Source organism: Triturus cristatus, chromosome 5_2 (genome assembly GCF_964204655.1).
Source record: "Triturus cristatus chromosome 5_2, aTriCri1.1, whole genome shotgun sequence".
In the NCBI taxonomy this organism is placed as follows: domain Eukaryota; kingdom Metazoa; phylum Chordata; class Amphibia; order Caudata; family Salamandridae; genus Triturus; species Triturus cristatus.
In genome coordinates, this window is record NC_140588.1 from 115,818,395 (window position 1) to 115,842,676 (window position 24,282).

Here is a 24,282-nt window from a genome sequence, read left to right on the forward strand (position 1 = left end):
AGTCATTTTTATGACGCCACTGCGTCAAATCCTTACGCCTGCTTGAAGCAGGCGTAAGGAGAGACGCAGCATATTAGAAATAGGTATTCTAAAGCATTGCTGTAGTTGCGTCGTGCTTGTGACACGACTCCAGCAATGCGTTGCCTTTACACCAATAGATACGTCACGCATCTGTCAATCCTTGTACCACAATGCGCCGCATTGTAAATGCAACGCATCCATAGTGGCGCAAGAGGCTTTTTACGTGACGCAAACTAACTGACGCATCTCTGCTAATATGCAGAGATGTGTCAGTTCTTGTAAATCTGCCCCTGTCTCCTTTGCCGTTTTTAGGGGGGGATTGTGCAATTTCTATATTTCTTTCTAGTAATTACTGTAATTTTTATATTTGATTATTTTGCTTTTCAACAGAATAACATGAAAGTGCTTTCACTGAGCATATGCATAGGACCTTACGTATAGTGCATTCAAGAAGAAATATCAAAATATTATTGTGTCTTTTGAGGGAAAGGTAAGATCATTTGATACATTGTCATTTGCTCTTTTGTTTCACCCCACGTCAATAATTTCAACAGAGAAAAAGTTTACTTATCATTGAAGACTGCAATATTATCATAGGTTTTGTAGGTGGAATCCAATTATAGCGGTCACCAAACAGAAGTAGTCTTTAAAAAAGTGCTCTTTAAAATTACCCAAGCGAAGAACTGTGTTCCTGTAAGATGCATTCTACTATCAAACATTTACCTCATTTTAAAAGGTGAGCATTATGAAGTAGCTGATTTTGATTCATAAAGAATTTGCTGTGACTTACTCCTGGGATTCTCCTCACTTACTCCTGGAATTCAGTAGGAGTCAACAATATTCCAAATGTAGGTCACAACTTCTCACAGCAAAATCGTTGGTGAATCAGGTCCAGAGGTGTGTGCAATTTAAACTCTTCAAGAGATTTTTTTATTTGGTTTTTGAACTTTACACTTTATATGAGATTTCGTAGTTGCCACGGCTAAGCTGTGGAACTCTCTTCCCTCTCAGATTAGGGCCAGTCCTACTTTATTGTCATTTATAAAACAAATGAAAACATGGCTCTTCAATTAATAGGTTTTTTCATCTAGGTCATACCTTCTGAAGCACTTAGCGCTGAGAGAACTATGGGTATTTGTGCGCTTTATACGTTGTTATAACATAACATAACAAAAGAAAGATTAAGTATAAGGATTTCGCTCTAGAAACATCTAAATGTAGGCTTTGTAGAAGTTTCTCCAACAAATCCTACTTTTAAGACTGGTTTCCCCTACTGTTATAAACTTCACAAAGTGTTGGGAAGTTCACAAAGATTTTAAGAAAGTTCACATAACCTGCTGAAGCAAAGCACTACAATTTAACACTTGGCTAGTTAGAAAGCTTTCTTCTGCAAAAGGGTTGTAAGGTTTGACCACATCACTGATCACTAAAATATGTTGCTTTTTCAGACAGTGGAAATTGGGGCATCATGCCTTCAAGAAAAAAAGGTACCACACTCGTGTGTGACTTTGTCAACAGGAGACACTCTTGACCTATTCAGAGTTTTATTATACATTGGATGATGCAACAAAAATATCGCATGGCTTCTTTCCGGTATATTTGCTGATATGGTGTCACAGACTTTATTGAGCAATTAAAAAATACACACAAGGGAAAATAGTTCATTTTGTTGTGTTTTTTTAAAACCTGACTTTCTCCCGATCGAAGAACCCAGTTTCAAATATGAAAAGGGCACTTTTTTCTCAGTGACATTTAATTCCACTCCGTCTGCCAATGTTTCTGTGGCTACAATTGTTCCAGTAGTTCATGAAATAAAGCCCTTGGTTGCTGGCCTGGGCCGCTAAGTTGTCGTTCTTTCTGATTCGATTTCTCCATAGAGTTCTGCTAGTTTTTGAAATTCGGGCCCCCAGTCATCAAGATAATTGTAATCCTGCTCAGAATGTGTGGTGACAGAGTCAAGAGAGCTTATTGAGCCCGCCTCAGATCTCTGGCCTTCGTAGGCATAAGTCTGCAGTGAGTCGTACGGTGGCCCGCTAGTGTCAAGGTCCGCTTCCGCCAGTCTCTGCTCTAGGAACTCCTGAACGTTTATGCTGTCAAAGCTTGACGGAGTCTGGTGCCTCGGGGTCGAAAATGCCTCCGGTCTCACATCCCTCCGGTACTTGAGGTCCTCCGCAGCGGAGGGGTTTCTGAGCGCTGTGATGTCAAACGCTTCCGTGTCTTGCTCCCCGCCACCTTCGTCATCATAGGTGACTATGTTTTCCCTGATGTCCTCCTCAGAAATGATCAGTGGCTCCTTTTTGCTGCGACGAAGCGTGATGAAAAGGACCACAATAACTGCAGAAAAAAAAACATCAGATTAGTTCCATAAAAAACGAAATAACAGACAATAATTGGACTAAATAAAAGTCAAAATGGAAATCTCTGCTGAAACCAATATGGCAAATGAAATCATACACTTTATTTATATCACCAAGAGTTTCATAGAGGGATATTCAATTTCTAATACATTTGACACCTTTTTCTTTCTTTGTAGGTCGATCACCCACGTTTTAACTACACACAATTGGATAGATCTATATTAGTATTTTCACACATCTCCATTCCGTTGCTTGGCATTATACAATGTGGGACGATTACCTAACATTTTACGCTTGGTTTGCGTTACAAAAGTGACATAAACTGGCACAAAATGTTTATTTGTGATTTGCTTTCCAGCGCCTAAAACCAACAAAGCATGCGCACACCTTTGCACTATGGTGCAAATGTGCGTGCATGACCCTAGGCAGGCTGATTGTGCACTAGCGCTAAGTAAACAAGCAGGACAACATCATATCGTTGTAGGTATGGTGTTGTCCTGCTCTCTCCCTCTCACAAAATGCAGTGCAGCAACTTTGGGGCATATTTACAAGCCCCTATTGCCACCACAAAGTCACTTTTCTCGATGTTGTGGTGGCGCTAGGTCCTTCAACTTATTCACAAGGCGGAGTTAAGCCACTTAAAGTAGCTTAATGCTGCCTTGTAAATAAGGCACCCTTTCACACTATACTTATCGTGGAAGGGGAGGGCATTGGCTATTGTGGGGGGCTTTCCACTGCAACACCCATTGATTTTGATTGGACACCTTCCTGCACATAAACAATCATTTTTTTTTTTAATTACGTTTTGCAGCCTTTATGTGTGCTTAATGCATCACACACAGAAATTACAAAACACCATTTATAGATTGTTTATGTGCAGGAAGGGACAACTTCCTGCACATAAACAATCTTCTCCTGCAACGCAACCACCCTTGCACTAAGGGTCAAAGGTGCCTGCGTTGGTGGTAGACAGCTTAATTTAGCGGAGTTGAGGTCACAAAGGTAAAGGTATTTACCTACCTGGGGGTCCTGTTTGATGATAGGTGTTCATGGACCCCTCAGCTTTTAGCTAAGAAGAATAACGTAGGCAGAGCCTCCTCAGCTATATTAAGTTTTGCTCGACGCTTGGACGGCAAACCATGTGAGGCAGTTCTTGCCATCTATAGGGCGAAATCTCTAGCTTTAGCGATTTATGATGCCGCTATCTGGGGGTACAAAAAAGCGGATGGTTTACAAACCGTAGAAAATACATTTTTTCGCTCACTCCTCTCCGTCCCCCAGTCCTCCTCCACCTTCTCAATACACCAAGAATTGGGAATGGATTATGTTTCTGATCGTATTAGTCTGGCCCCTTTATTATTTTGGTTGAAAATATGGTTGAACCCTGAACTCTCTCTGAACCGACTGATTTTAAAAGACTGTATGGGTCTAGATAGAGCATTAGATATCCCGTGGCTCCTGTATATTAAGAAAACATGTTATAATCTAGGGCGCCCTGAGATCTATGACAACCCAGAAACAATTACCAAGGGGGATGTTAACCAGATCAAAGCCCAATTCTTGAACTTAAGGTCTTTAGAGCGGGAGGGGGAGGAACTTGATAAAGTGTCTGTAAGGGCCCCTTTTTTACTAATAACCTACCCCCAGATTGAGCCTTATTTTAAGATAGTCTCGAATTATTTTCACCGCTGGCTGTTGACTAGATTCCGTTTTAACCTAATACATTTTAATCTAGGGTGCTTTCAAGGTTGGTGCAAACCAGAAGATGCTGCTCTCTGTAAATGCGATGACAGCTCAATCCAAGACACTGCGCGCTTTATCCTATTCTGTAATCACTATACTGTAATTAGAGCAAAGTATATTTTACCATTGTTTCAAGGGAGAGGTTTTTATCAAGTTAAACCAGCACTGATGTACCTTCAATTACTTGACTCCCCATGGATCATTTTTAATACTGCTAACTTTTTGGTAACTGTGGTAAGGAAAAGGAAAAAACTTGATGCTCAGTCTGTATACTGTCGTTAGGGGCACATTTATTGGCTTGGTTGATCCTCTTATGAATCATTTTATACTGTATTTTGTAATGTTTTTACTTGTATGAATTATTATGATGTACTTTTATGATTTTAATTAATCGATTAAAGTGGTTTTGACTATGACTAAGCTTAATTTAGCACCAGCGCAGGGGGAAAAGGCAGGGCTGCACCACATTCTTGTAAATATGGTGCAGCCCTGTGTTTCTAAAGTGAGGGAGCATGTCGTTAGCATTCTTGGCTTAACAACACGCTTCGCCACTTTACTAGTAAATATTACTCTTTATTTGCATGTGTTCTGTCCTGCAAAGCACACATTAAATATTGGGAAAAAATGAAACTCTGCCTGACTGTAGTATTTTGTGCTGGAAGGCTACCCTTTGAGTACAAAACCTATACTGGACATCACACACCCACCTTTGCACTATGGTACAAGGGTCTGTGCATGGCAGGCTCGAAGAGTGCCAGCATGGGGGGGAGCCCTAATTCTTTTTCAACATGACACTGTTTTGCCCTCTCTTTTCCATGCAATGCAGCACAGTATCTTTGGATGCTGTGCTGCAGTGCATGACATGTTAGGAAATCTACACGCTGGTCTTTGAAGAACGAAATAGCAATGCTATCAAATATAAACTGTGATCTACTGCAGAGAGAACAGTAAACATTTACAGGATAGAAGCGGCCCAGTACCTAAGCTGCTCATTCTGAAATCAGAGGACCTTGGGTTAGAATCGTGGCTTTCGGGGTGTGTCTGAAAATCACATGACTCTATGTTTAATCTAACTCTGTCTAAAAAGAAGTGTGAATCCCCAATCGATCCACATGATAATGGATCCTGCCCCAACACCCCTATTAGGCCATGATTCCGAGGTGCTCTACTGATGTGTCGATAAGTTTGATTTTACAATTACCATGTATTAATTCTGCATCAGTACCAGGAAATTACAAGTTATGCCCCAGGGGGTGGGGAATTTGCGTGAGAGACTGGATTTACAGCTCCTACAACCACAGTTCTTGACTCATAATCAAGGCCATGGTGTACAGCACTAGTGTACAGCAATCCATTCATCCCCAGTTCAGTATGCATTATATACTTGCCAAGGCTTTCATCACTTAATTCATGTTCATAACTTATTCTATTGAACAGGCAGTTACTAAAACACAGTGCAATGTAATATTCAGGAAGGAGTGGGATTGGAAAAGGGAGGCATTGCTGAATAAAGTACCCTAGAGACCAATTTGAGAAACATTGCACTATTTTTGTTCTTTTGAAATAGAAAATGGAGAAAGAAAATCACAGAAGTGTTTTTACTTGAGGACCAGCATGAGAAAATGGACTGTGGAATCTTTGGTACACATTTAAAAAAGCTTATTCTACTTGCGTCACAGAGATCTTAACAATGGAACCAAAGTCCATGAACAACACTTTTTTCGATTAAGAAGTTTTGCCTTTTCTACTTACGTCATAAAAAAGAACAAACAGATGTTGCTGCAAACTTAGTTTAGTTTTATACTTTTGAAAAACGAACAGAATAGATTTTCTCAACTCCTTACTATGGGGCATATTATCAAGCCAGGCGATAAAATTATCGCTGCTTTAGCGGCAGAAAACTGCCGCTAAAACGGCGATAATGGGCTTGATAATATGCTCTATGGAATTCCAATTGAAGCTCAGGTTAGATGTCCTTCACATCTAAGATGGGCTTCAATTGGAATTCCATAGAGCATATTATCAAGCCCACTATCGCCGTTTTACCGGCAGTTTTCTGCCGCTAAAGCGGCAATAAATTTATCGCCTGTCTTGATAATATGCTCCTATGTAAGCACATCAGAATTAACATGAGGTTAACGTTGGCCTTTTTTCACTGGCATAAATAAAATTGCTCAAATTCATGGAACAAAGCTGCAAAAATGGTGCAAACGTATTTCTCTGAAGGTATTTCGTGATTAAAACGGTCCTGTAATATATGTCCAGTATATATTTAGTAAAGAGACAATAATGCATGTGAGAGGTAACAATGCTACAAACATTAATGAAATGGTCGCTGCACGGCTGGCACCTCTTGACAGACCCCCAGAGACGGAGAGGACCTAGCTGTTAGCAGGGCTGCCATTGGAAATTGGATGGTTCTCATCATGAATTCTCCAGCCACAAAGTTGGCCCTTAATAGTAGTTCTGAAAGTGTGTAGGGAGCTAACACTCCAAAATCGGAATGATAAGTGGAGGGTTCAAGGTCGCAACTGAGCTAGGTTACATGTGAGCAGAACCACATCACTATATCATTGGGTCCTGGGCCAGCTTTAGTGCTGGTGGTGCCTGGTGCAACAATCTTTTTTGGTGCCTCCCCATGACCTGCTTCTTGGATTCCCTCACTACCACCTGGCAAAAGTGCCCCTTGCCTCTGCATAGCCCCTCTCTAACATACATTTTTTTTTAAAAGCACTGGCAAGGGCTGGCTTCACTCATCCACTCAGCTACCCACATAAAATACAGAACTGTTCATTACAACAGGCATATTAACCATATGTGCTACTTTATGTGAGTCAGAACTACCACTAGACAAAACTCTCATCCCTTTCTCTATGAGGAACATTAATCAAAAGAGTTACCTTGACATTTTTCTTGCTGCCTGAAAGCTGGACGCACAAGTAACTCTGCAGCAGGTACTTTTAAATCGTACGTAATTGCTTAACAGAGCGCCCCCCCCCCCGATCCCGCTGAGGTCAGTGCCCCCCCACCAGGTCAGCGCCTAGTGCAGCCGCACCGGTCACACTGCCTTAAAGCCAGCCCTGGTTGGGTCTGGTATCTCAGGGCTAATGCATAAACAACATTTAGCTGTGATAAGTATTGTCATAACAGGTTCCAATCCTGGCAGCATCATTTAAACTTTCATTCTTATAGGGTTGATAAAAACGAGTAATGTTAAGTTGGGCAACAATACATATCTGCTATTCAGTGTCAAGTGTCCCTGAGAGAGAACATATGATTTCAAAATGTATGTTTTGGCCCAGATTTACAAACAATTCATGCAACACAGCCCAGCAACTTTAATTTAGCTGTCCTGTGTTGTGTGAAAGGCAGAGAGCAGAAAAGCAACAGATCTTCTGAGATATGGTGGTGTTTTCCTCTCTCCCTGTGCAGGCACACTTTAGGCTACCATGCGCCATTGTGCAAGTGTGTGTGTGTTCTGTAAGGAGTAGCTTTTTCATGGAAGGGGACCCAACCAGTACAAATGCTATCTGTTAGACCTGACACCATTGCTGTGGGTATCCCCTGCATTTTTTGCTTTTGCCTCCTGTGTTTTTGCTGTGTGTTGGAAACCGTTTTGCTGGTCTAGATGCTTTGGGCACTTTGTCACTGCTGTTCAGTGCCAAAGTGCAAGTACTCACTAAATTGTTGCTATGGATTGGTGTTTCCATGATTGGATGAATTGATTTACTAGTCAGTCCCTACTACAGCGCACTGTTTGTGCCCAGGGCCTGTAAATCAAATGCTGCTAGTGGGCTTCAGCACTGATTGTGCCACCCACATAAGCAGCCTGTAAATATAACTCTCTCCTGCCATAGCAGAGCATGTGTGCAGTATGGTCCTGCCATGTCGACCTGGCAAGCGCACACACTTGCCAGGCCCTAACTTTCCCTTTTCTCACATGTCAGTCACCCCTAAGGTTGGCCTAAGGTAATCCTGTGGACAGGGTGCAGTGTATGTGAAAGGTAGGACATGCCCTGGTGTGTGTGGCATGTCCTGATAATTACTTACTGCCAATTTCGTTTTTCACTATTGCAAGGCTACCTGTTACCACAGGATAGAATGGGTATCAATCAATCAATCAGGGGCTTATAAAGCGTGCTACTCACCCGTGAGGGTCTCAAGGCGCTGGGGGGGGTGCTCCAGGACAGTCAAATAGCCAAGTGTTTAGGCTCTTTCTGAAGGTGTGCAGGGTGGGGGAGCGTCTGATGCTGACTGGGAGCTCATTCCAGGTCTTTTCTGCTACGTAGGAGAAGGCTCTCCCGCCTGCTCTGGTTCCGCGGATGCAAAGGGTCTCTGCCAGGGTGAGGTTGGCGGAGCAGAGGTTCCTTTTGGATATGTGGAAGGAGACTCTATAGTTGAGGTAATAGGGTCCGATGTTGTGGAGGGATTTGTAGGCGTGGCTGAGTAGTTTGAATGTTACTCTCTTCTCAATGGGAAGCCAGTAGAGGTCTCGTAGATGGTGAGTCATGTGCTTGTGTCGTGGGGTTCCTAGGACGAGTCTGGCTGCGGTGTTCTGGAAGGTCTGGAGCTTGTGTAGCAGGGTCTTGTTGATTCCGGTGTAGAGGGCTTTGCCGTAGTCCAGTCTGCTGGTTATGAGTGCGTGAGTGACCGTCTTTCTGCATTTGGGGGGAATCCACTTACAGGTCTTACGGAGTATGTGGAGGGAGTTGAAACAGGAGGAGGCAACGGCGTTGATCTGGCGGGTCAGGGTGAGCGAGGAGTCTAGGATGATGCCTAGGTTTTGGGTGTGTTCCATCAGGGTGGGTGGGCTTTCAAGGGCAGAGGGCCACCAGGAGCTCTGACCTCTGTCTTCTACGAGTTCAGTTTTAGGAAGCTGTCCCTCATCCAAGCTGCAATGTCTTTCATCCCTTCTTGGAAGCTGAGCCTGGTGTCTTCGGGGTTCTTCGTGAGAGAGAGGATGAGCTGGGTGTCGTCGGCGTAAGATAATATGCTGAGCCCATGTTGTCTGACGATGGCTCCGAGGGGGGCCATGTAGATGTTGAATAACGTGGGGCTGAGTGAGGATCCTTGGGGTACTCCGCAGTTGATCTCAGTAGGTTCGGAGGGAAAGGGAGGGTGTCTGGTCCATTGGGTTCGGCCGGACAGAAAGGAGTGGATCCAGTCGAGGGGGGTTCCCCGTATACCGGCGTCGTGTAGTCTGGTTGCGAGAGTGCGATGGGAGACAGTGTCGAAAGCCGCGGAGAGGTCTAGTAGGATGAGGGCTGCGGTGTGGCCCTGGTTGAGTAGCATGCGGATGTCGTCTTATAAACATAACTACCCCTGAGAACAAGGTAGCAAAATAAAGTTTAGTATTCATGAACTCAGAATGTTAAAGTGCATCTTTTAGTGAGGGTGATTTTTACATTCTGTGTTTGAAAATACCACTTTTAGAAAGTAGGTATTTTCTTGCTTAGCCATCCAGTGTTCCTCAGCTAGGTTTGTGTATCGCATGTCTGGATTTTAGATGACAGGGCCTGGGGAAGAGTAGTGGTCCCGGAGAGCCTGATGAGTCAGGGCTGGGCTGAATAGATCTGGGCTGCATTTAGAGTAGGGGGAGGAGATTTCCTTTCACCTGAAAGGGCATGGTCTGCCTTCAACAATGCTGTCTCCACCTCCTGCCAGGAAGCTGAACCAGTGAGGACAGAACTGGTTTTGGCAGGGTACAGACACTCTCTGCCTTCAGAGAACAAAGGATTTTGCGATATAAATATTGGGGCCCAGACGCCAGAACTTTAGATCACTTCTGTAAATCAAGAGGAACCTTTGCCAAGGAGAAGAGCTGGAGAAGCGAGGGGCAATACTGTCCATGTGATGTTTGCTGTCTGGGGTTGGCCTGCAGTGGCTACTTGCTGCCAAAGAAAAGAAGAAGAGGACTTTGCTGTTTAATTTGTCGCTTGCCTGAGGAAAAGATCTCCAAGGGCTTGAAACTGATCTTGCCTCCTGTTCTGAAGTCTCAGGGACACAAAGACGTCACCACCAGCTCCCTTGAACTGCTTTGCTGGGAGTTCTCACCTGCAAAGTGGTGCCTACTGTTGTTTCAGACGTCTAGAGAACTGTTTTCCACTGGGAGCTGGAAAATCAATGCAACTTCGAGTGCACCGATCTCCGAAGTCCGAGATCATCGCACCGCAAGAGTTCATGCATCATTCTGGATCATCGCATCGAGGCACCAAGGTTGTCGCATCGTTGGGGGACGCAGTAAGAAACCGATGCATCACCTACCCATGCAGTAAGAAACAGACGGATCACCTCCTCTCATGTAAGGAACTGACTTGTCACCACCCCTGGAGCAAGGAACCGATGCATCACCTTCCCTGAGTGAAAGAAACCGACGCATCACCTTCCCTGCGGCCCGTCTTCTTTGCTTGTGTGACGCATCCAAGGTACTTTATGTGAAAAGTGTTGCATTTGCAATTTGCTTTGAACTGAACTATTTCTACCATCTGAAAGTCATATTTTTATTACTGTATTGTGGATTTTTGTCATTTGGTCTTGTTTTGGTTTAGAAAAAGATTACTTTTTTTGGTGTGGTGTCCATTTGCAGTGTTTTCACTGTATCGCTGTGTGTGTTCACAAATGCTTTACACACTCACTCTTAGATAAGCCTGTCTTCTTGTGCCAAGCTACCAAGGGGGTGAGCAGGGGTAATTTTAGAAGTGTCACCCCCTTACCCTGACTAGAAGCAAGGGTCCCTATTTGGACAAAGGTACCTACCTCTGGCAACTAGAGATCCCCATTTCTAACACTATCCTTAACCACTTTTCCTGCTTTGTGTGTGTGCTGTTGTACAATGCATTCAAAGTAGGGAAAGCTAGGAGAAATTAAACATTTTTTGTTATGGCTTCCTCAAGGAAGTGTAAGATTTTAGTGCAAATCCCTCACTAGGAATATTTATTGATAGTGATTTGCATCAAATCCCACGGATGGTTGCATGGAAACACCCAGAAATTACCCATGGATGCCTCTTAATACAAAGTAACACAAAGTAACACAAAGTAACACATAGTTCAAATTAGCAAAACTTTGGGATACTGTCAAATGCAAATCCTCATTTGCTTTGGTAGTAAATTCCAGCATAACACATTGTGTTGGGTCTGAGGTACAAGAAAACGTAAACCTGGCACAAAGCTTCAGTATATCTCGGCCGTAATGTTTTAGGTGATGGTTTGAGCAAGATATGGCAGTTGACAACCCACTGTCTGATCTGAAACCTCTGTCTGTCCTTTATAAAATAAACACTTACCTTGCAGTTGGGTCCCGCGTCTCTGCTTCTGCCCTCCTGTGTCCGATTCCAGGAACATGAATCACAGGCCAGGCTCCTCTGACCAATCACAACGTTGCAATGCAGCATTGTGATTGGTCTGAGTGCCGCAACACGGCTCTTAGCCAGGGGCTGGAGGGGTGGGCATGCTCTCCACACAGGCTGTAAAGCAGCCTGCATGGAGAACAGAGATGGTGTGCACAACTGTTTTGGGCGGCCTGAGAGGGCAGGCCAAACAGTCATTGCGCACTTAGGGGGGTTCTACCAATCCTCCCCTGCTCTGCAGCTCCACCCCCTCCCTCACGCAAAGCTGCCGCAGTAGGAGGACAAAATAAAATGATAATAACATTACATTATCATTTTATTTTTTCCTTTCTTTTATTGCTGCAGAGCAGTGGGGCGACGCTACTCCACCTTAGCGGAGGAGCCGCCGGTGGCCAAAGTGTGTCAAAATGAGGCGGTGGAGTAGAGACCATTCTGAAACCCAGTTGAGATGAGAGGTTTGGGTGCAATCTGCAGGGCTGCAAGCTGAAGTATAGAGGGAGAGGAAGGTACATTAGGGCATATTATCCAGCACAGCGTTAAAATTATCGCCGCTTTAGCGGCAGAATGGGCTTGATAATTGAGAATTCCAATAGAAGCCCATGTTGACACCAGAACCTGGGCTTCTATGGGAATTCTCAAGGGCATATTATCAAGCCCATTATCACCGCTTTGGCGGCAGTATTCTGCCGCTAAAGCGGCGATAATTTTAACGCCGTATCTTGATAATATGCCCCATTGTTGCCACAATAAATGGGTCATCTCTTAAATGACGTCACAGTCTCAGAACTCACATAAACATCCTAAAACATGTTTATTGTGGATTGCCTGTTGTTGGTGATTGTTATAGGTGAAGGGCTGGGTAAAAGGAACTGTTTTGTTTAATTTATTTTGAACATCTACTCGTTTGTGAGCACTGTTGTAGTGTTTGGCTATTGTAACGCCCGTTTGAGCATCCAGGTACCTTGCAATACAAACAGTTATGTCGCACTGTAACCCCGGAACATGAGAGTGCAAAACACTGAAGCAAAATGTTCATATTTCTCAAATTCAATGCGATCAGCAAGAACACTGGCTGAGTGAGGGGGATCAATACTAAAACCTACGACTTATAAACCAAACCACAATTTCAACAGCAGGAGCTTTTCAAACTGAGCGTTTCATTGGTCTCTCTAGCTGCAACTAAATGAATACGTTCTGCAACAATCCTAAGCCAACAATTGTAGCTTGGGTGCATGCAGAGTGTCGCGCTGCAGCAGAATTGGCAGAACTCAAAAGCAATAAACAAAATATATTAAAAGCTACGTGCACAGTACTTTAATAAGCGGTGATTGGGTCCCATTGGGCTCAATGTTTCCTCCTTTAATATGTTCATGAAAAATATATGTCGGCTTCGACAGACTGACGGCAAACTAGATTTCAAATGAATGCGGATGATCTATTCAAATAGAAATCACTTCAGCAACAGTTGCACGCTTTAAAATGCTATTGTGTAGCAATCCTCATGAGCGGATACACATCTAATAATAAAAACTAATGTCATAAAAGTTATTCTTTTTATGGATTTTACTTCGAAGAAGGAGCTAATAGGCTGAATGTTTCAATTACAATAATGATCAGACCTAAGGGGCATATTATAAAGCACGGCGTAAAAATGATCACCGCTTTAGCGGCAGAAAACTGGCGCTAAAGCGGCGATAATGGGCTTGATAATATGCCCTGGAGAATTCCCATAGAAGCCCATGCTCTGGTGTCAACATGGGCTTCTATTGGAATTCTCCAGGGCATATTATCAAGCCCATTATCGTCGCTTTAGCGCCAGTTTTCTGCCGATAATTTTAACGCCGTGCTTGATAATATGCCCCCATGAGCCTTAGTTATAGTTTTGCGGTGTGATACTCCCTCAAAACGTGACTGATATTACGCCGGTCATATTACAAGTGATACATTTTATAATGCACTTGTAATAAGGTGGGTCTGACATCTCCCCCATTGTGATGGAGTATCCCGTTACCCCAAGCTGCAAATAAGGCCTTAAGTACTCAATTTGTATCTGTAAGGCTCTGTACAAGGCAAACTGGCTAATATTAGGCCTGGGTGAAATTTAAATTACGCTGCCAAAATTAACCTTACCCTTTTTCCGAGAAACGAAGTAATTGCACCATTACTCTACGTGGCGTAACTATGCACTATTCACAGTAAAAACTCACAGCGACTAGTGCCATTCGCAGTTGTGCATAGGAGCAGAATGCAAGCAGTTATTGTTTGCAGTGTTTTTATTTAAATGTGGTCTTGTGCCAAAAACTGACATAGGGACACCTTTTAAACACATTTTGCACAAAATTATAGTATGGATTGATAGATTAGCATTTTGTGTATGTTGGACATGGCCCTCTTTGCCGGGTCACTCTCAAAGATTTTGCCTTCTTCCGTGTTGTTTTGCTGAATTTGTTTTGTTGGCTTTAGGACTCTGTGCACTTTACCACTGCTAACCAATGCTAAAGTGCTTGTGGTCACTCCCTAAAACATGGTAAAATTGGCTTACATCTGATTGGCATAATTAATTTACTTATAAGTAAGGTATAGGAAAGTGTTATGCCATTATACCCAGGGCTGATATAGTAAATGATTTAAGTGGACCTGCAGCACTTATTTAGCCACCCACTTAAGTAGCCCCTTAAAACATCCTTTCCAGCCAGTGTGCAGTTTTAAGCTGACAATTCAGCTTGCCAAATAAACCGTTTTGCCAAGTCTTTTTAGTACATATGTCACCCCGAGGGTGTGCCCTAAACAGCACATAGGGCAGTGCACATTGTATTAAAAAGTTGGAAAAGTAATTTTAAGTTTTACATGTCCTGGTTGTGAAAAACTCACACATCTATTTTTCACTACTGTTAGGTCTTCTTCTCCCATAGGATAACATTGGTTTACCCTTTTACATTTGATAAGTGATACCTTGTGCTTTGGAATACGTAGAAATGTCATGTTTGTTGCCTGATGAATTGTAATTTAAAATCCTCCCTAATGATAAAGTTGGATTTTAAGTCACAATTTCTGAAAATGCCACATTTAGAAAGTTGGCATTTTCCTGTCCTAGCCACTTGGTGCCTGCACTCTGTTTCATGGGTCATATGATTAGGTGTAGTTTGCAGTTGAGTCTAGTAACGTTAGAGACCTACAATGGTGTGATGGTAATGCTAAGTGAGAATGCGTGTGAATATGGTTCCCATCATCCACATGACGTGGTTGGCTTCATCATCTGGGAAACCGGGACTGAATTGAGAACCATCTTCTACTTGAGGATTGTAGATATTGGTCTCATAAGTGTCCCAGACCTCTTGATGGTATCATGTTTCAATGGTGATGAAGGAAAGATGTTTTGGTAGTAGTTATTGAGGATGATGACTGCAGTGCAAAAGAAGAGTGCTAGTGAGCAAGTGCTGTTTAAAAATTGTCTATCAAGGCACAAAATAAACTTTATTGGAACGCTACCTTGATGGCAATGATTAAAAACAGTGCTACAACAGTTTCAACAAATAACTGTGGTGGAGATGGTCTACATGTTTCAGCTGTCGGATATGATTAATCCTAGCTTTCATCAGGACCAATAAAGCTACTGCATAAGTAAATAGTGCCAAAGTAACCAGAAAGTTAGTAATTAGTGCCAGAGTAACTGGAAAAGATTGAAATACAACCTGAACCCAATTTGTGGGCCAAGAGAATCCGTGGGGAGTAGGTTTTGTTTTATGGACCTGCACGGATAAAAACAAAATAAACACACAACAACAAAGCATAACCATCAATATCATAATTATGTGAGGTCAAAAACAATGCATCCAGAGAAAAATATCAAGTATGCTAAATTAATTACTAACTTTCTGGTTACTTTGGCACTATTTACTTATGCAGTAGCTTTATTGGTCCTGCACTCTTCTTTTGCACTGCAGTCATCATCCTCAATAACTACTACCAAAACATCTTTCCTTCATCACCATTGAAACATGATACCATCAAGAGGTCTGGGACACTTATGAGACCAATATCTACAATCCTCAAGTAGAAGTTGGTTCTCAATTCAGTCCCGGTTTCCCAGATGATGAAGCCAACCACGTCATGTGGATGATGGGAACCATATTCACACGCATTCTCACTTAGCATTACCATCACACCATTGTAGGTCTCTAACGTTACTAGACTCATAGTTTTCTTTGTGCATTATATTATTGATTTGGGGATTTCAAAACTATTATGAGTCTTTAAACTTTATCCCTTGGACCCCCACTCCTTTTTGAGATACTTTAATATAGTAGTTTGCAGTTGTTATATTTCTCCCAGACATACACATTAGGGGGACTGGTGTTGGCAGGATGGGCTACCCTGTCAGGACGGGGAGGAGCTATGGACAGCTCCACTTGCACTTCTCCACTCTTCTCCAGCCCCACTTGCACTTCTAAACAGATGCACAAAGAACTTCACATTAGCCTTTTTTGCCCCCAGACATCTTGGGACCAGGGCAGGAAGGCCGGAAGTTCCAGACACATCTGTAGTGGGAAAACTCCACAACTTTTCTCCACTTCAAAGCTGCCACCAGGTATAAAATTAGAACCCTTACACACTTCCTTTTGCGAACTTCAGGAACTACAAAAGACTCTCAGAGGACTGTGGGGCTGCCTGTCACCTGCTGTGTACTTCACAGGACTGCCCTGCTGCACCAAGAGGACTGCCCTTCTGCCTGAAGCTTGCCTTTTGCTCTCAGAGGTCTGCTCTGCTGCTTGACATCTGCTTTCCTGCTTGAACCCATAACTTCCAGAGTGACTACAAGGCCCAGTTGGCTTGCCGACTTTTTAGAAACTGGGTTACTGATTGACTGAGGTATGAGCCCTGGTCAAGCAGCAACCACAATCCTAGTCAGGGTAAGAGGCCAGAAAAGCCTAAATTAACCAGTGCTCACTCTCTGGTTGCTAGGCACAGAGCAGTCATGTTTAATTTAGAGGCTTTGTCTAAAGTATATGTGCAACACTTCAAACAGTAAAATAGTGACAACACCACACAAAAAGGATCCCACACCAGGTTAGAAAAATAGAACTTAGTTTAATAAATAAAACAAAACCAAAACAACAAAAATTCAATCAGTAGAACCAAAGGTATTGGACTTTAAAGTTTATAGTATGAAATACAGCCAAAAAGCACAAAGCACTATTGGGGGATACATGGTCTTGCAGGACCAGGACAAAATCACAAGGTTAGGCCGACCGCGATGGACATATACAGGGACCCAGTTAGGCCTGCTAAAAAGAGTAACTTAAATCCTGGTTGCAGACCTTTGCATGGATCCCCATCAAAGACGCTTTGTGCAGCTGCGGTAAATGTGTTGGTTCCAAGATGTGGTGAGGCTGCGGTCCTGTTGCACCAAAGTTCAGGATCCCATCAACGGGGCCTGCAATGTGAAGTCCGGTGTCAGGGATGTGATACTCAGCAGAGGCTAATCATCGATTCTGATGAGCAGTGAAGCTGCGATGCAGAAATTCAGCATCATTGTAGAGGCTTCAGTCAATGAGCAATGTGAGGAGCTTCACCGGGAAAAGCATTTCTCAGCGACGGTTCCGAAGGCAATGCATCCGTCCCAAGATGCGGATTGTGGCAGCGATGCAAGTCTTTAAGATGGGTTGGATCCACGCAGCAGCAGCAAAGCGTCAGTTCTGCTCTGGGATGCATTGCTCAGCAGAGAAAAGGCATCAGTTCTGATAGCAAGCACCTTAGGCCCACTTCAAAGTGTCCAGGACTGGGGTTGCACCACTTGGCAGGGTAGACTCACAAATGGAGGAATCCAGAGGCAGGAGTTGAAAGCTTGTTATGTCCCTAAGGCTTCAGATCAGGAGGCAAGCCAACGAGCCCTTGGAGTCGCTCTGGGTTCTGAGGTCAAGAGACGCAGGTCCAATCCTTCTCACCCAGGCAAGAGGGCAGCATATCAACATAGTAAAGCAGGAGTCCAGCAGAGTGCAGTCCAGCAGAGTGTCAGTCCTTCAGCAGCACAATAGTTATTCTTCCTGGCAGAGTATCCACAGGTCCAGAAGTCTTCTGAAGTGGTGGTGTCTGAGGTCCAGTACTTATACACAGTGGTGTTTTTTAAGCGGGGGAGACTTCAAAGCAGGCCTTTGAAGTGCTCAGATGTCCTCCCTTCTTGCCCTGGCTTCAGACTCACTACAGGGGAGTATGCAGCCCTTTGTGTGTGGACAGGACACAACCTATTCAAATGTAAGTGAGGATGTGGCCAGCTCCTCCCTCCCATCTTGTCAGAGATGTCCCATTTAGACACACCTAAGCTCCCATTGTGTGTGGCTGTGTAAGAGGAATACACAAAGCCCCACTGTCAACTACACTCATTCATGTGATCAGAGACAGGCTGAATCAAGAAAAGACCAAGGGGCATATTATCAAGGATGGCGTTAAAATTATCGCCGCTTTTTGCGGCAGGAAACTGCTGCTAAAGTGGCGATAATGGGCTTGATAATATGCCGCAGAGAATTCCAATAGAAGCCCATGTTCACACCAGAACATGGGCTTCTATTGGAATTCTCAAGGGCATATTATCAAGCCCATTATCGCCGCTTTTAGTGGCAGTTTTCTGCAGCTAAAGCGGCGATAATTTTAACGCAGGCCTTGATAATATGGCCCCAACTTTCTAAACGTGGAATTTTGAGAATTGGAATTTAAAATCTACTTGAGTGGCAGCTTTCTGACCACAAATGGTTATGACCGCGCTGCATTGGGGAAATCTCGCCAGGTACAGTCCTAGCTACTGAAAATCTCACTTAAGCTAGCTAACTTACCATTGGAAAGCTGCGCACAAGAAAAAACTCTGCTGTGTGCTGGTTGGTGGACTTTGGCCTGAACAGAGTAGCCAAAACTCTTCCAGTGGAGAGAAATTTATCGCCACCCCTAGTCCGAACCAAGAAGTGAGTCCCAAACAGGTATGGTCTCACCTTCTTCAGTGCCCTGACCACGGCAAAGCTTCTCTTTCGATAGTATTCCACCACTGTTCTCTCTTGAAGTAACCTCCTGCTAATAAAGGCTACAGGTTGTTCTAGTCCTTCCTCATTCAACTATGCTAAGACCATCCCTATGCCATGCTCTGAAGCATCCATCTGCAGAATGAGTTTTTGGGAGAAGTCAGGAGCCTTGAGAACTGGTGCTGTACACATGCCCTCCATAAGGGCATCACAGGCTTTCTGACAGGCATCTGTCCAGATCACCAATCTGGGCTGCTTCTTCAAAATCAGCACTTTTAAGGGGGCAACACTGGTGCCATATCCCTTAACAAACCTCCTGTAGTATCCTGTGAGGTCCAGGAGGGCTCTAACTTACCTCTTAGTTTTAGGGGGTTTCCAGGCCATGATAGCCTTAATCGTGGCTTGGAGGGGCTGCTCCTTGCCCCCGCTCACCAGGTGGCACAGATACATCATGGAACCCTGCCCTATCTGGCACTTACTGGCCTTGATAGTCAAGCCTGCCTGCTGCAGGTCCTGAAGCATCTCCTTTTAGATTGGGACAAATCCAAACCATGTATTCAATCAATGTTCCAACGTAGTCTGACTGACACCTTACCCATGTAACGGTCTAAAGTAACCAGTTGTCTGTGGTTGGCTCTTAGCATTTTTGGCATTATTTTATTTCAAATTTTTTAAATGCATATCTCTGTTTCCTCTTATTCGATTTTTGTTGTTTTGGTTCCATTTTGCCCAGTAAATTATTCTCAATGGGGCTTATTTACAAACCCCTTTGCGCCACTTTTGCGTAATTTTTAACATTGGAAAAGTGACGTAAAAGTGGCGCAAGGGGCTTGTAAATCTGCCCCAATGTTTATAAATTGGAGTGGGATTTTTATTGTGTTATGATTTTGACTTTTTACCTGTTTCGTTTTCTTAAATTAAGCCAGTCTGCTCTGTACCATAATAATACCAATAATAATCCAGGGGTTTTAAAGCATAGCAAATCATCCGTGAGGGTCTCAAGGCACTGAATTGTAGGCACAGGAGATTAAGTGATTTGCCCAGAATCACAGGATGTTGACTCCATTGATGAAAGTCAAACTTATTTTCCACCGCCTCTGTAGTCAGCTGCTCAGGCCATTACACAACAGCCTCTGCACTTAGGCCGTCATAAGGCTTAGCATCAGGTAGTTTGTTGACATCCATATTTTTTAGGGCATCTGAGGCAGTCTTTGGGGCTTCCTATGTCATTGGTTGAGAAAATATTGAAATTGAATTGGGTGCCATCAGCATAGTAGTGAATCTTGATGTTGCTGTCTGGAAGGATAGTTCTCAAGGGTCCCATTAAAAGGTAGCTTATTCCTACATACAACAGAAGCAGAAGGCAGATAGAGCAGTCTGATATTGCCTAATGTCCAAACTTAAGTTACAATTGGAGCACTGAGCTTCTCTATGTCCAGTACAAGAATTCTGATCACTCAGATGTTCTGCCATATGAAGACCGGACTATAAGAAACAAGTAAAGTACCTAGGATCAGCTGGGCAGGGAAGGAGCTGGAGTGGTTGGCTGAAGGTGGGGTTGTCAGGTTGCACATATCACACTCTAGCTGTCTGCCAGCTCATCTGAAGTACTAGAGAAACAATTTTAACCACAGTACCAAGAACAATTGTAAATGAACCACGAATTCTTTTCTGACAAACTGAAAAACTAACAACATTATTTAAAAGAAAAATTAAAAGTACTGGAAACCAGTTTTCACCTACTCAGGCACTGCTACCAGGGCAAAAGTAAAGTTTCGAGTAAGAAGGCTACCTGGAGGATGAAAGACTAAGTCATTGATTTCATGTTGCAAAGTCTCTCTGCAGGGTGCACCATGTGTTTCCCACCTTGGACAGCAGAGCCTTCTCTCTGGTCTTGAACATCGCATAGCCTTGGACTATAACAACTATCACAGCTTGGGAACTGAGACAGCACACTCACCAAAGAGGGTTACTGAGGTGGGGATCTGTTCTGACAGGCCAGTGCCATTACAAAGAACCAGTGGACAAATAGGTTTCTGAGCCTCACCTATAGCAGACTTTGAGCCAATGGCCAAGTCTTAATTGTGCTGATTTCTCAATACTCCTGCTAATCGATTCTCCAAACGATAGCATTAGGTTCTATAAAATACATTAGTAATGTTGCTATCATGATTAAAAAGGTATACTGTATATCACCACCTCAGCTTCAAAGTCAGCTGTACGGCAGACTTAGAGCAGGGATATTTATTATTTCAAGGGGTGACTGAAATACAGCAGTATCCTTGGTGGGTGAAAGATGGTGACCTGAAATAAAAACTGTTAGACTCAGCTGTTTCGGGTTGGCAAGCATGCATTGAAGCCAGGCAGAATCCACCATTGCAAATAGGATGAGTATGATACACTTGTCCGATAACCTGTGCTCACCATCTGGTAGCTTGGCACCAACCAGTCAGGCTTATCCTCAAGGCTCAATTGTAAAGTATTGGCACAACACTCCTCCCCGCAACACACTGCATACATTACAAAAAGACTCCACACCGTATGTATAAAAACACTTGTCTTTGTGTTATACACATACCCACTGAAATCAAAACAAGAAACACACTGTATATACACTTTACAGTTTTATGCAATTGCCGGACCTTCCCATTAGAGTAAAGGTTAGACAGTCACAGCTCTTTGACTATGCCTCGTGACCCAGCCTCTCAATCTTCCACTACACCAGCCAATGATAGACATTGCCCCAGCTGGTGTCCTGTTGACTAGACAATGGAAACTACCTAACATGGAAATAAACAGTTACTTAGTTTTGTCCCGAAGGCACCTGCATGAGTGCACAATCAATATCCTCCCCGTAGATAAAAGGTTATGACCCAGGAAGCTGGCTCGCTCCCAAGTCTGGAAAAATGCTTTTCCCTCAAGTGGAGGTGTGATCTGCCATAGAACCCTGACAGTCAACTGCAGATGTCCATAAGGCACACACAACTCCTCGGATATCATCACTGTGTTTCCAAACCAAAGCACCCTGTGGCATGGATCCAGGGAGTGGGAGCCAACGACCTCAGTCAGAGGCTGCGATGTCAGTGTCAGGCACTGTTGTCCTCCCAATCTGGAGGCCGAAGGCAGTCGCAGCTCCCAGGTGATTTTCCTTCAACACCCATTGGACACCACACACTGTGGAGCACGATCGAGCACAGGTACCCCGGTGTCAAGCACAGGTTCCCTGGTTGCAAGCACAGGTCCTTCGGACTCTGCAAGCTACCCACACACTACTCGAACTCCTCACATCCTGGCACCTCAGATGGCCATTGATCTTGCACACACTCTCCTCTTGTACAGCGAGACGATGGTGTATATCAGTACGGTCCTTGTCCCAATCATGATCACTTCCACCTGTCTCTTCCACACCCACTGTGGTCCTTATGATCTTGTGGAGACAGTGAGATCCTTTTTGTCCCTTGGATCTCGTGGACAGGAGGCCAGCTCACATGTCCTTGGAGAGTACTTCGAGACCCAGGCCATGACAGTTGGCCCTTAGCTGCAGGCCAGCAACATCCAGGCAAAATCTACAATGTGGTGTTCTCCTACTTGGAGCACACCACGGTCCAAGTCACCATGAGTCTGGAGATAGTATAGTTGCAGTCACTTCTGCCCTAATGATTCCTCGAGTCAATATCCCAGTAACAAACCAGTGTAGTATTGTTCAAAATCCAAAGTGTCTCTCCTTTCAGAGGCTGAAGCCCCAGTAGTATTACCTACCATGGCCCTTGAAGATACAATCAGTTCAAAGGGCCACCTCTGAAAATGCACAGGCCCGCGCTACAATTTGTCCTGTCTGCCATCCTACCACAGGATGTTTGATCACAATCTTTAGTGGGGCCAAGTCCCTGCCCCTTGGAATGCAGGTGCCAATTCCACCCCCACCTAACCATCCCAGAAAGGTCCCTTAGAGTCAGAGGTCCACAGTTTACTGTGAACCCTTCGTTTATGGCCCTCTATCAGGAATGCACAGATGTGGCTGCCCCCTAGCACCCAGTTGTGTAATAGTTGACAGGCTGTCAGGCTCACAGAGCCCGAGCATTGAAATGCTCACTTTCCCAAAGTGACGTTTCCAGCACTTTAATGTTGAACCCTCTCCTACTTCTGGAGAGGATTCACCATTACGAACTCATCAATACCAAACACTACCCTGTTACTATTCAGCCCGTAGGAAACAATGCTATACAGCCTTTCCCTAGACCCCCTCATACTAACCCAATGTGAGGACCTGGCCCCATCATACAGAACACACCGTCAGGTGTCATTCATGACTGTTGCATGTAACACATACACACACCTGCCCAACCTCTTTCCAACACTGCACCTTGTCACCAGGGAGCACTCCGATATAGCAGGAGACATGCAGAACCTTGGCACATAGTTTTATAAATGCAAAATCAAGTAACAGTAACCAGTGCACACAGGACACTCCAGGGCAAACCTGTGGCACTATCGAGGATCTACCTCTGTGGATGGCCCAACCAGTGCAGCAGGCCACTGGAGGCACATTCGAGATACATGTCTCTGGTGTAGGTCTTACCCCCATGACAAGGGACCCACAGCTAACTTGAAAGCGCTAATCATATACACACTGATCCACAGTATGTATATGATGAACACAGTGCGTTGTCACTGCACGGCAGTGCCAAACATGCTCAAATCCTAAGGCTAGCAAAACAAGGTCAAAACTAGCCCAAAAGGTTAGGGGAGACCACCCAACAAAGGCCCCCTCTAACAAACACTATCATGGTATTAAATATAATAAATCTAAACAAGGTCGAATTGTTTGGCAAATTGGATGAAATTATGTGATCACTGTAAAACAAAAAATCTGACTAATTGGAAAGAAAATCTTTCATGCAATTATAGCTATTCTGGGGACGTTGTCATTTTCTATTCATTGTATACTATATTTCAGGTTTATTGTATTCAATATATTTTGTGAGATTCATTTTCAATGGCCCTTTCAATTATTTAATTATCCAATTATGTTACTTTACTGTGCATGAGATACCATCATAATTACTGAAACTACCCTGAAGAAATCTATATAGCTGAAGTTTATAAATTACAAGAGGGTTACATGAGTCTAGAGGTGGCTTGTACCCAGCCTTGAACAGCTCTGTAGTACTCCAGAAGCTCAATATTCATTTCATTGCTGTGCTACGATCTACCAGAACCCTACCCTTTGTACCAATTCCTTAGCCACACCTCCTGTTCATGACATACATATGATATATCTTTTCAACACTTGGAAATGTCAATATCTTCAATGGAACAATGACATAGAAAAGGTTGCATTGGCCCTGGGCAAGAAGGGGGAACAAGCCCCCTATCTGGTGCTTAAGAAGTAAACTAGAGCGATAATTATTGATGTCACAGAGGTCCTGTGCCTTCATATCTGCTGCACCATTAATAGCTACGCCCCTGCAACAAAACACCGTGGGCCACATTTACTAAGGGTTTGTGTTCCCCTTGTTGCAAATCATCTCAAGTCAATTCTAAACCTTTAGTGGGATTTACTTAGCCATGCAAAGTCACCTTGCATGGCCTTGCATAGTTTAGTAAATCCAAAGCAACGCAAAGTAGCACAAGGAAGTGCATGTCCTTGCCTTCCACTACCTTGCAGCAGGGGGGCATTCCATAGGTGCAGTATAAGCGTTCCCACGCATCCACACATGCATTTTAACACGAGTTGTAGTCTGGGAATGCATCAAAACAATACACTTCCCATACCCTTGTCACTTTCTTTTTCTGCATCACACAT

General features: G+C 43.8%; 1 protein-coding gene across 1 annotated transcript in view; it reads right to left on the bottom strand.

Moving 5' to 3' along the window:
- Positions 1–1,229: 1,229 nt before the first annotated feature.
- Positions 1,230–24,282, bottom strand: part of CDH18 (cadherin 18) — a 2,052,455-nt gene continuing 2,029,402 nt past the window's right edge. The window contains exon 14 of the mRNA XM_085606897.1: positions 1,230–2,355. Coding sequence (XP_085463023.1) covers positions 1,862–2,355 — 494 coding nt within the window. The 3' untranslated portion in view covers positions 1,230–1,861. The remainder of the gene's footprint in view (positions 2,356–24,282) is intronic.